Below are 12,798 nucleotides of genomic sequence, written 5' to 3' on the forward strand. Positions count from 1 at the left end.
ACCAGGGCCCGGTTGTTCAAAACTCCGATTAGCGCTAATCAGCGATTAAATATGCTAATCGGCGATTAAATTTTAACACGCGATTAGATTGCGTTGCTCGAAGCCCGATTAGCGCTAATCGACGATTAAACAAAGGGTTAAATTTAACACTGCTCCGGGTGAAGATTAACTCACTAATCGGCCGATTAAACTGGAAAAAAATGGCGGACTTGTTGTTTGTGAGACAAAGACGCCTGCGAAGTTATCAATATAACGACACCATACTGGCTTGTTGCGATCAAGAACTACGACCTTTGTCTTTAAAATAGTTTTATTTACTTTTTGCTGTACATTTCTTTCATGTGTAAGCTTTATTTTACGCTTTATAAAACAATAAACGCAACACAAAAACAAGAATGGACAAGAACTACGGCCTTGCTGGGGCAGAGCGTCTATAAATAATTCAACACATCCAGTAAATTACAAACCTCGTAGAGGCAGATTTAAGAAGCGTGGTCACGCTCTGAAACCAATTGTCCAAATGCTAGTCATCACTATGATTTAATGTGAGTCAGAAACATGATTATTTTTGAATCGGACCAGTTAATTAACTAATCGCGCCTCTAATCGGGCTTTGAACAATGTTCTCAATTCCACCGATTAGCTAACCCGGTGTTAGTGATTTTAATCGACGATTAGGTAAGGTAAGGTAAGGTAAAGTCTTTATTTAACGAGGGTAGCACTAAAATAGCATAAAAACACTAACAAACCAGTGGCCCTCAATAATTATTTACAATAAAATATAAAAATACTCAGAACAATACGAATATTAAAACTATGGAAAATCTATGAAATATTACGAATAAAAATACAAGAAATACGAGATAAAATATTAAAAAGGTAAAAAGAGTAAAAGTGTAACTAAATTACAGAATAAAATGATTTAAAAACTGCTGTTCTTTAAAAATTCTCTTCCAAAGAGAGTTCCTAAAAGCTTTAATTTAGGCTTAATCATTGGTTAGTTTAATCGGAGTTTTGAACAACCGGGTCCAGGTGTTTACACGAGACCGTTCTGGAATCAATCTGCAACGGATCCATTACAACAGCAGGTCCAGTTTTGGATCAAATCCAGACTGGTTCCAGAATGGTCCCGTGTAAACAGAAGGCCTATCCGGTCCGATTTTTGAACTGGATCTGTTTGGAACCGGTCCCGTGTAAACATAGCCTAGGACTCTAGAGACCTTGGCCTGTACCTGACCACTAAATGCTATTGTATAGCAACAGACCACATTATGCCAAAGATATGCAAGGTTGTCAAAATTCTATGCTACTTGAAGACAAAATAAGTCATCTTAACACAGACTTAGACATGCCACTTTATTGAATGTGAAGGTCCAACAATTTTGGGGCAAAAAGATAGAGAATCTGTTCACAGTATATATCTAACAGTATATATCTGTGGGAGGTGCTAAGGCTTAATGGTTAACGGGCCAGACTCTGGATCAAGCTGTTTGGGTCTCGAGCCCTGGCTGGGGCCACTGTGTTCTGTTCTTGGGCGCTTTACTTTAATGATAGTGCCTCTCTCCACCAAGGTGTATAAATAGCCGGTACCAGCGAAATGATGCTGGGTAGTGGGAGGGTATCCTGCAATGGACAAGCATCCCGTTCAGGGGGGGGGGGGGTAGAAATATTCCTAGCCACTTGATGCTACAGAAACTGGGATAAGCTTGGGCAGTATACTGTTCCACAGTATATATCAATTAGGCTTTATATTCTATGAAATAGCTGACTCGTTGTGAGTTGACTCTTATGACAAAATGTTGCTAAAAATTGATACCTTAGATATTTTTTCACGAAACATTAGATACTGAGTATTATTAATTTTGGATGTTTCATACTGAGTATTATAAATTTTGGATGTTTCAATTTGGCCTTTAAGTTTTACTTTGTTTGTTATAGGTGAAGAAAGCAGTGTTCCTTGGTGCCTCTGCAATTATTATTCTCACACTTAATCACAGGGTATTTAGAAAGGTGTGTATGTGTGTGCATATATATTTTTCTTAAAAGTTGGTAACCTCAAACACTGGGCAAAATTTGCCCAGTGTATAACCTGGTATTGTAGGCCTGCAATGCATGCAAATTTGTGTCTTCATTCATCACCTCATGACAGTCAGCCCTACTCAGGCTTACATTTTCTCAACATCCCTTTTAGGTGGGCTTATTTTTTCGATGGAAATTTAAAAAATATTTGCATTTCTCTTTTGATACAGTGACTTAAAACTTTTTTGTTGCATACAAGAATATCGCCTAGTAAAACTCTCTAAACATAATGTACCAGGTAACCCAAAATGCTCTGAGCATTCTCTTACAATGCAAAATACAAAATAAGTCCTATATTATGGGCTTATAATCTGAAAAGTTATGGCTTCCTTGAAGAGCTATAACTAAGGAGGGCTTATTTTATGCCTGGCACTAGGCTGGCATGACTGAATGGCAACGCATGTTTTTCCTGTACAATTACAGCCATAAAAATGCCCTATTTTGCTCTTTCTATTTCTGATAACGGCTATTCTCCAAATTTGGTTGCTTAATGTTTCAAAAAGTTGGTCACACGAGCAACTGTTGCAAAAGCCCTATTTGGTACTTCTGTTTTGATTCTAGCTTGACTTGGCTCAAATGTTTTCAAGACCTGTCATAATGGTAAATGGAACAAGTAATGTTTCTAAATTAATGGATGCTCTACGAAGGCAAGTTTAAACAAATACAGCTATTATTGATATTCTTTTTATACAGTCGTAGATTTGTGTATTATTTCAAAGAAAACCAACTGCACAAGTACAACAGCATACCTCAGACTTATCAGCAAAGTTGGTTGTTTTTGAAAAAAAAACCTTCTTCTCAAGATGGAAGGCCTATACAATTTATAAATAGGAAAACAACTACTTCACTTGGGGTATCTTCCCTCCACATTTACGAATTATTGTTACGTTATTGGTAACTATGTTATAGGACAGAAATATACAACTTTATTATTTGATATTTTAAAGCACTCCCACGCCGCTCACTGTCGCCACCAAAAAAAACCCTCTGACACCCAGGGCAACACTCCTCAAAAAAGTTCAAATGAAAGAAATGGGGCTTTTTATAGTATCTAACAAAAGAGCGTTATCTCCCAACGAAATAAGTTATTTTCAAACCTTGGGGAAACCACTGTTTTATTAAGAATCGTTTTCTTTTTGTATTATAGCGGGAAGCAAAAGCTGAAAGGAAAGATTTCCTATAACTCTTCCTTGGTTGAATTAAAGGTGAGTTGAAGGTCGACCTCACAGACAGGTAAGACAGCAGACCATTTACTCTCATAGTGCCTCTCTCGAATTAAAGCTGAGGGGGAACCTTGTGTTGGATAAGCATCCCATCCAGGGGGGCTAGAAATAATCTTGCCGCTTATTGCTTCAGAAACTCGGATAAGTTCTGGCGGTATGGGCCTCGTGGCTTGACACTGACACCAAATCACATGCTCATGAAAAACTTACTGCTGGTACCAAGATGAAGATTTTTTTGCATGATCGATGCTTTCTTGATCCCTCATAGTTGCTGTCCACATTAACGCTATGGGCGACCTGTGGCCGGCCTAGCGGATGGGAAGGAGTCGTCTGCCTTGGAAACCCTGAAAAGAGTACTGAGGTAAACTGATTAATAAAAGCTGCAGTAGCTGCCAGCCACTCTCCTCAAATCCTCCTTCCAATTTTTTTTTTTATTTTTTTGAAGAGAGTGGACGGCAGTACACAGGCTAAGAAATTTTCATCAGCTGAGACTTGTGACTTGTTAAAATGACTTATTAAAATGCCTAAGAAACTCAACTCCTGCTTTGGTACATAATTTAGTCGCGTCTGGGTTGGGAAACTTCCTTTATATTAAAATGCCTAAGATACTTCTGCTCCGTGCTGCCTCATCAAAATGCGCGAGAAACTTCTGCTCCGTGCCGGACTTAAGCTAGTCACGTCGTTTTTCATTGGTCGAGATATTATAGCTGTTTTAATTGCCTTATTAAAATTCCTGAAGGTCCTGCTTCGTGTACTTAAGTGGTCAGGACGTTTTTACTCGGTTGGAAAAAATAAAACAGTTTTAACTGCCGTACAGTTAAATTGCGCGAAAATCTCCTGCTTTGTGTAGATACGTAAATCCATGGATAGTAAAAGGACTTTACTATCCATGGTAAATCACGTCGTTTTTAATCTGTTGAAAAATTAAGACAGCTTTACGCTGCCTTATTAAAATGCGCGAAAAACTTCTGCTCCGTATACTTATTATACGTATTCATGACGTTTTTAATTCGATTGAAAAATTAACACAGTTTTATGCTGCCTCGTCAAAATGCGATAGAAACGTCTGCTCCGTGTACTTAAGTTCAGTAGTCACGCTGTTTTCAGTTGGTCGAGATATTAAAGCTGTTGTACAACTACCTTGTTATTAAAATGCCCGAGAAATGTCTGCTCCGTTCACTTTGTCATGAATTTTTTAATTGGTTGAAGAATTAAGTTTTAACTGCCTTATTAAAATGCGTGAAAAAGATCTGCTCCAGCAATTGGTCAGACAAGCTGTCATAACTGCGTTACTTAAGTTAGTCACGACGTGTTTTTTTTTTAAAAAAATCGGTAGAAAAATAAAAAACGCCTGAAAAACTGCTGCTTTGTGTACAGTCGAGAAAGTTTCCTCGTTTGAGAAATTTTTATTAGTTAAAAGTTGAAATTTTTGTCAGTCAAGAAATTTTCAGCAGTCGAGAATTGACGTTTTAAATTGTGAAACAGTTGTAAGTACCTTATTTAAAGTGCTCGAGGAACTCCTGCTCTTTAATTTGACAAGACCATTAATTATATACTGCGACATGACAAGCTTTAAAATTCAGACCACGGAAATACATACCAATTAACTATTTCAGTTTTTAAAACAACTCCTTCTAGAGAGCTGAAAATCTCAGCATTCTTGCCCAGAGAAACATGTCTATCCTTGAGATAAACTGGCAAACAACAAGACCTACTATTAGAGAAAGAGGCAAGTACATGTTCAATTCTATACACAAACGAATTACTCTGTAAGATAGGATATGTTTCTAACCCCAACTGCTCATTCTGTCATCAGACTATAGAAACGACATCACATTTTTTCTTTGATTGTTCTTTTTCGACCTTTTTTTGGAATGAAGTTTGTGATAAAATTTTTAATAAACTGAATAGTTGCGTAGGCCTCTCTTTAAATTATAGGGAGATTATTTTAGGGTTCTTAAAGGAGGAGATGGATCTGCAAAACTATATACTCATCTTAGGAAAAAGTTATCTGTGGACTTGCCGATGTAAAGAAACGAAACCATCTTTCAGCCACTTTGAGAGAATTTTATTAAATAAATATCAAACCGAAAGGTATATTTCTGTCAAATCAAATAATATAAAGTCTTTTAGGAAAAAATGGAAAATGTTTGAGGAAAAGATTCTTTAAAAAGTGTAATGAATTATGTTTAAAGAAATTGTTATGTAACGCAACAATTGTTATGCAAGGCAATGAAATGGTACTTATTGATAAATAAATAGATAAAAATCAAACTGAGGAAAAAAATAGGATATGTATGCACAATGTACATGTACACTGAACTAGTTATAACGTAGGAAACGTATGAATTCACTTAAAATTGTAAACGATGTAAATATACTGTTAGCTTATTGTAGTTTTGTCATTAGGAGTGTAATCAATGAGTAAAGGAATTGTAAAAAGTTGTGCAAGTGATTGTAAAAATAAAAAAACAGTTTGATTAAAAAAAAAAAAAAAAAAAGTACATGTTCAACAAAGATCTCTTCAGCGATGTGAAGTTTGTTGTTCGCAATTCTGAAAGTGAAAGTAAACAAGTGATTCCTGCTCACAAGTTCGTGCTGTCGATAAGCAGTCCTGTGTTTGAAGCCATGTTTTACGGTGAGCTGGCGGAGACTAGAGACTCTATTGAACTGCCTGACTGTGAGTACGAGAGTCTGTTGGAGTTGTTTCGCTGCATGTACAGCGATGAAGTGAACATAAGCGGAAGTAATGTGATGGGAGTGTTGTATTTGGCGAAGAAATACATGGTGCCTTCGCTTGCTGATAAATGCATGGCGTTTCTGCAAGATAACTTAGATGTATTGAATGTATTCAACATCCTGCCACACGCTGAGAAATATGACGAGAAAGACCTGGTGGATCGATGTTGGGAAGTGATCGGTACTCAGGCAGAAGAAGCTGTAAAATCGGATGGATTTTTGACAATTGAGAGATCCTTACTTGAAGCAATAGTCGAACGTGAGACTTTGGCTATTGAAGAGGTGGAGTTGTTTAAAGCAGTGAATTTGTGGGCAACAAAGAAATGTGAAGAACAAGGCTTATCGACAGATGGTAGTGAAAAAGAAGAATTCTTGGAGAACGCCGGATTGTGAAAGGGATACGTTTTCCAGTGATGACACAACAGGAATTTGCTGGTGTTGTTCTTGACTGCAACATACTGACCCCAAACGAAGCTTTTAACGTTGTTAAGTTCTTTAATTCAGTTCTTAGTACTCCAGTAGGATTTCCCGAGAAGAAAAGAAAATTTTGCCAATGTTGCTGCAGATTTGGCTCCGTTGATCACACTGGCTCAGGTTATCCTTATTTTCCTGACAAAAAGGACTGTCTAATTTTTACTGTCAACAAAGACATCTCGTTGCTAGGGGTAACACTCTGCGGAAGTGAAAATAACAAGTATTCTGTAACTATACACATCAAAAAATTTGGACGAAAATGAATATATTTTTTCTAAATCAGGAACATTTTCCTCTGTGCTTATCAAGTCCAAACCCGCAGTAAATTCTTACCACGGCTTTAATGTTCTCTTTGACCGTTCTGTTTTCTTGAAGAAAGATGTTAGTTATCTTCTCGAAGCTTCTATTTCTGGTGCGAACTCTTGTATTGGTCAAAATGGTAAAGATTTTGTGCTTTGTTCAGGGGTAAGATTTGATTTTAAAGACAGTGGTTTTAGTGACCGTGAAACAAACATTGTAGTCGGGCAATTTCCAGGGTTTCTTTTTACTGCAAAATGAATGGCTCACGCAATTTTAGTTCTTAACTGAAATATGACAAGAAAACGGCTTTAACATAATAACTTAAAGAAAGTAACACAGAGAAGCCAAGAAAGGACAGGAATGGACAAAACTGAAGAAGATTAAAACGGATTGTATTTGGGGACTGAAACTTGAAAAACGTCGAGTGGACTTTTTTTAGGATTATCTCAGTTTGTAAGAAACTTTCATTTGTAATGTTCATAAATCATCCTTGTTTGTCATGTGGCCGTGCTTTTGGCAATAAAGACTGTAACTCTGCCAATTTGAAGTTTAATTTTTAGAGCTCATAACTAACGAAAATTAACAGAATTTCCAAAAATACCGTTACCTAGCCCCCTTAACGGTTTTCAACAACGCAGTCAAAGACAGGATGGTAGCACTCAGTTTTGAACTTTATTAACCGATTATAAACCTGTTTCAATAAATTCGTTTATTGATATTCAGAGGTATTTACTTTAGTCTAACAGTTGTTGTAAGGAATCTAATTTGCGGTCTCTTCAATGAACAGACGTCTCGTTTACTTGTAGTAAAGTAAACGAAAAGTAATAGAATCAGGGTTCGTACACTTTTTCAGGCCAAAAATTCAAGGACTTTTCAAGGACTTTCCAGGACCCTTCTTGGAAATCTCTTCCAGGACCCTTCTTGGAAATCTCAAGGACTTTTTTCATGAAATTTACCCCAAATAAACGATTTCCAGTCTGTTGTGCCGTTGATGTGCTTGCCGAAGAAGAAAAAAAATCGCTCATTTTGGCGGTCTTCTCATTACCTTGAAGCCTTTTGACGTTCAATAAAAAATCAAGGACTTTCAAGGACCGTAAACCAATTTCAAGTACTTTCAAGGCCATGAATTTCCTGAAATTCAAGGGTTTTCAAGACGCGTACGAACCCTGTAGAATAGCCTGAATTGGGATCCAATAAAACTTAAGGCTCAGAAGAGGTTGTAGTTCATTGCGCTATAATCTCCAGCTTGTCGTAGCTGGCTCAGTCCACCTTCACAAAATGAAAGAAGCTCTCAATATGATTCATTCTATCTGGAGTTAAGTTCTCGGTGGAACAGAGAGTAACTTTGCCCTTTTCAAGATGAAGACTTGAATCACAGAGGCACGATTTTTACTGAGATCACCACTTAAATCCACCACCATGGGCTCTCCCCGTCCGCTTTGGCAAACTAACATACTGGTTACACTGAATGACTCCCTTTCCGCCTGTAGCTATGGCAACTGTTAGGGTACGACTTTCCCTCCTGGCTCCATTTCCTTCTTTGCAAGAACATGATTGGTCTTGTGGTAACAACTGCTACCAAGACAAAAGGCAACATCTTCCACTCAAATCTCCTTTCTGTGATCCTTCTTTGTTCATTTCGTACAGTATTCCTTTTCATAAAACAAGCTTTTCCAGCACGAGCTTGCAAAAAGAAGTATCCGTGTTCATACTGTCCTGCCAATTGATTAACGAGGGAAATCCCGTGTGCTACGCGACACTTGTTCTTTTCTTGTTCATACTGCCCTGTCAATTGATTGCCGGAAAAAAAAAATCCCGTGTGCTGCGTGACATTTGTACTTTTCTTGTTCATATTGTCCTGTCACCTACTTGAGGAGTGTTTTTTTTTTCTTTTCCACTCATCTTATCAACACATAAAAACCGACCTTGTTCGCTTCGTAATGACTGCAACGCCCTCAGCAATTTTCTCTCATCCTGTTAGTTAAAATTTGTGTGGTCGTCCAACTGCGCAGCTAGTGGCCCTGTGAAATGTCAAAGAACAAGGATAGACCAACATTATTAACATGATAAGACGTTTAGAGCGATTTTTGTTCTCCAAAGTAATAACTCTGGCCAGTCACATAGGACGCAGACGATCTAGTAAACCAATCTAAACTCGAAACAAATGCATGTAGCCGGCAAGAAGCGCGGGAAAACGTGTGAGAGCTGTTTTGGTTTCACTTCTGATTGGTTAAGTAAGTGGCGAAAGCTTTTTGTAACCAATTACAACATTGACTGGCTGTTCTTTTTTTGTCCCGTTAGGAAGTCAACTCTCAGTTCACCGGCTCTTCAATGTTCTTTGCATCAGTGTTGTTTTGTCTTTTAGTATTTAAGGTAAGTTAGGAAGACACTCAAATTTTTAACTTGACTACACTTGGCGCTTGCCAGTGAGAGAACCACAAGCGACTAGGCTCCGGGGGAAGGGGGTACTCCTCTATAATAGCTATACAGGTATGTGCCGCGCCAAAGAGTATAGTTTTCGCGCCGTTTTGGTCTGAAATGGGGGATGGTTTGTGCGCTCCTTCGAAGCTGTTGATTGGATGGTCACGCAATTCGTGACGACCCAAGTAACGACAGCTAAGGAGACTAGAAAATGATAATAATATTATAATAATAATTAAGAATATTTAGAGGGTGTGAGGTGCAATCTTCCTTTTTTGAAAGACAGTTTTACGCTGCAATATTGTGAAGTGTCCTTTTCTCCTGACTCCACAGACCCAGCTTAGCCAGTTCCTACACAATTATTGGATTTCTAAGAAAGAGGTGAGGGTTCTTTTTTCAGTTTTTCTTTGAAACGAGACTGTTTTAATTTTTTTTTCGTTGAAGTCACATTGTGCTTCTTTTTGTCTCTGCCCATACAGGAAATGCTAAGACAAGAAGCAGCCGAAGCCATCGCAAAACTTAAATTAAGAAAATATAGACGAAGAGTAAGACAGTCATGTTGCTCATCGAGCATACATGCCGAACAGGAGCGGAGAGATTCGGAAGTGTGTGCAGTTTGTCTGGATGAGTTTCACAGCAACCAGGTAAGACTAGTAAAAAATCCAGATGATTTTTCAATCCTACAAATATCAATTCTCTTCGCTGATTTTCGTAAATTTCTTTAAATAACAGCGTCAATTTGATGGTACATCGACGCAGTCTTCTCTAGTTGATGATTCTTGTGCCTCAGCCCAACTAAAATTAAAATGGCTGTCAGTGTAATACCGAATCGTGAGTCAGAGCGATTTTCAATCGAGTGTCGTAAAACCAAAACCAAAGTTATCATTTTGGCCAATCATAAACAATACAGACAATTCAATGAATAAAGCAATCAATCCTCGAAGCAAATAGATGTAGTCGGCACGAAGTGAGGGAAAATGTGCGCGAGCGAGTCACGATTCGTTTCTTCTGATTGGTTGGAAACATCGGAATGAACCAATCAGAACTCAAAGCAAAAACATGCAGACTGCGCCAAGTGCGGGAAAACATGAGTATGCCGAGTTATGGTTGGTTTTCGTGTTTTCATCCTCATTGGCTAGAGCGCCTTACACTTATAATCCAATTAGAGACTGAACAAATTTAACACCAAAACAGCAACGACTGATTATTTTTGACACTAAGTCACGAAATCAGATAAAAAAACAACTCGCTAATGTATACCTTACGTTTTATTTCAGCTGGTGCGAACACTTCCGTGTGATCACGAGTTCCACTACGAATGTGTGGACCGCTGGTTACTGGCAAAGAGGACCTGTCCATTGTGTAAAGGAAACATTATAGGTTAGTACTGTGCTATTCATATTGCAGTTCATCTCCTTGCACTATCTGCTCAGCTCTCAGGCCACTCACGTACACTTCCATTCAGAGTACCAAGTAGCCTGCGTAGCAAGCGTTCCCGTGCGAGCGAAGTGCTGCTATGTGTCGGGCGCGAACGAATATTCTGGCTAGCAGCACTTCGCTCGCACGGGAACGCTTGCTACGCAGGCTAAGTACCAAGAGGCAGCGTGGCCTAGTGGTTAGGGCACTGGACATGTAATCCGGATGTCCCGGGCTCATATCCTGCTCCCTGCCACTAATTGGATTTGTGTTCGGCAATTACAAGCAGACTCTCCCAATATCGATCACTGGTTCGACAAGCACTTTTAAGAAAAGTAGAGAAAAGTAGCTTCTTTACTATTAAGAAAAAGATGATTGAATTTCTTATGAAATGAGACTGAATCGGCCAAGCCACACATTCACAACTTAATTATAAACATATTGATAACCGAGGTGGCCTCCCCTATAAGCCCGGTGGTTTCTTTGAGGTCTCCTCGCCCTACCTTACTCAGTTAAATTTGTATTAATTATGACGCGATTTATAGAGAAAGAAAACATTACTAGAGCGTTTCAGACGTTACTCTGGAAAAAAAGCCACAAAAAACTTTTTATTCCCCAATTGGCCTAAGAGCATTGAAAACTATAGCTGTGTAGTCTACCTGCATTTGTAAATAACCTGTCTATTTTCTATATGAATTAAAACGGAATTGAGTCAACTCCGCTTACTTTCCCATGTTTTTTAAACAGAGAGGCTTTCACGTTTGAACGCTGGAGGCTGCATGGACACATTGAACATGGGCGAGACTATGGAAAACGAACGAGATCAGCGACAGTTACAGAGATTGCGGACGTCAACAACAAATGGTTCGAGCCAGAGAAACTGCGCCAGTTCATTATCAAACGCTAGTGTCGCTCAAAAAGCTGGCTGTAGTGCGAACAAGTTTTGTCGCCGTACAACTAGGATGTAAGATCTCTGGGCAGATGTAACCGGAGATAAAAACTGGGACTGTAATAGAGGCGAAGACAAATTATTGGGACGTCTGGTGAAAATATTTGGAACTGAATTTGAAGCATTCATGTGCTGGGAACGGGATAGGTGCAGTTTTAATACATATTTACACGAAATGTTGGAAAACTTGATATTGGAATTGCTTGGTTATATATATTTTATAAATTTATTGAACAAGGTACGTTATTCACTTAATAAAGAAGTGAATTTTATGGAACTTTCGTATTTGTGCTTGATTAAATAAATGTGCGCATAGAAAGTCGGGAAGATATATTCCCCATCTCATCACCATAACTGAAGAAAGAATGAATGAATGAAATACTTTATTATAGTATCTGAGGTATTTAGCTTAAAAAAACTAATTGGGGACACTATTTATAATGGTAATAGGACTGACTGAAGTCCAATTCGGTCTGTAATCATACGAGTGATTAACAAAATCGGACGACCGCGAAGCGGGAGTCCGATTTGTTTAATGACGAGTATGATTACAGACAGAATTGGACGACACGAAGTCCTGTTACCAATTAATCAAAACTATAACAAAATTTGAGAAAGAAACAAACATTTGGTTGAATGGTCTTTATGAATACTAAAAAACATAACAGTCAACTTAACAAATGTACAACAACAGCGCGCGCAAAATGACGCGTACTGTCCAATTACACAGGCACGACGCGTAAACTATCCAATTACACTGTCCAATTACAAGCATGACGCGTACACTGTCCTATTAGTGCTCAAATCGGGCTGCTGATAACCAATCACGTTCGAGAATTTTGTCATAAATTTGATTAACATTAAAATATATCTAAGCTATTTAAAGTTAAAATATTTACACTTAAATTATAAGAAAAAAAACCGTACTACATAGATAAATAAATGAATAAATAAATAAATGACAATAGAATATAAAATTTTATAATAAAAGTAGGTGAAAGATAAAAATTGCAGTTAAGAATTTTAAAAAGCATCACAGGCATCTCAGGTTTTTCTCTATTCTCTTTTTTGTTCGTTCCCGCACAAATTGATGTCGTAGAACATCGATTGCAAAGCTGTAGGTATATTTCTTCAGCACGCGGGAACTCGGACTCGCCGATGTTATTTTTGTTCAGTTCAATGTTTTCACTGTTTTTT

General features: G+C 38.1%; 1 protein-coding gene and 1 pseudogene across 1 annotated transcript; both read left to right on the plus strand.

Moving 5' to 3' along the window:
• The first annotated feature begins 3,111 nt into the window (after nucleotides 1-3,111).
• On the plus strand, nucleotides 3,112-11,872 carry LOC144640505 (RING finger protein 215-like). Its single transcript, XM_078499616.1, has 8 exons — nucleotides 3,112-3,143; nucleotides 3,203-3,284; nucleotides 3,571-3,663; nucleotides 9,117-9,188; nucleotides 9,570-9,617; nucleotides 9,716-9,880; nucleotides 10,514-10,616; nucleotides 11,400-11,872. Exons 1-8 carry the CDS (start codon nucleotides 3,112-3,114, stop codon nucleotides 11,618-11,620), a joined length of 816 nt encoding a protein of 271 aa, XP_078355742.1. The 3' UTR covers nucleotides 11,621-11,872.
• On the plus strand, nucleotides 5,850-7,691 carry LOC144640504 (BTB/POZ domain-containing protein 6-like; annotated as a pseudogene).
• Nucleotides 11,873-12,798: the final 926 nt, after the last annotated feature.

This window comes from Oculina patagonica, unplaced genomic scaffold (assembly GCF_052425735.1).
Source record: "Oculina patagonica isolate OP01 unplaced genomic scaffold, crgOcupat unplaced315, whole genome shotgun sequence".
In the NCBI taxonomy this organism is placed as follows: Eukaryota; Metazoa; Cnidaria; class Anthozoa; order Scleractinia; family Oculinidae; genus Oculina; species Oculina patagonica.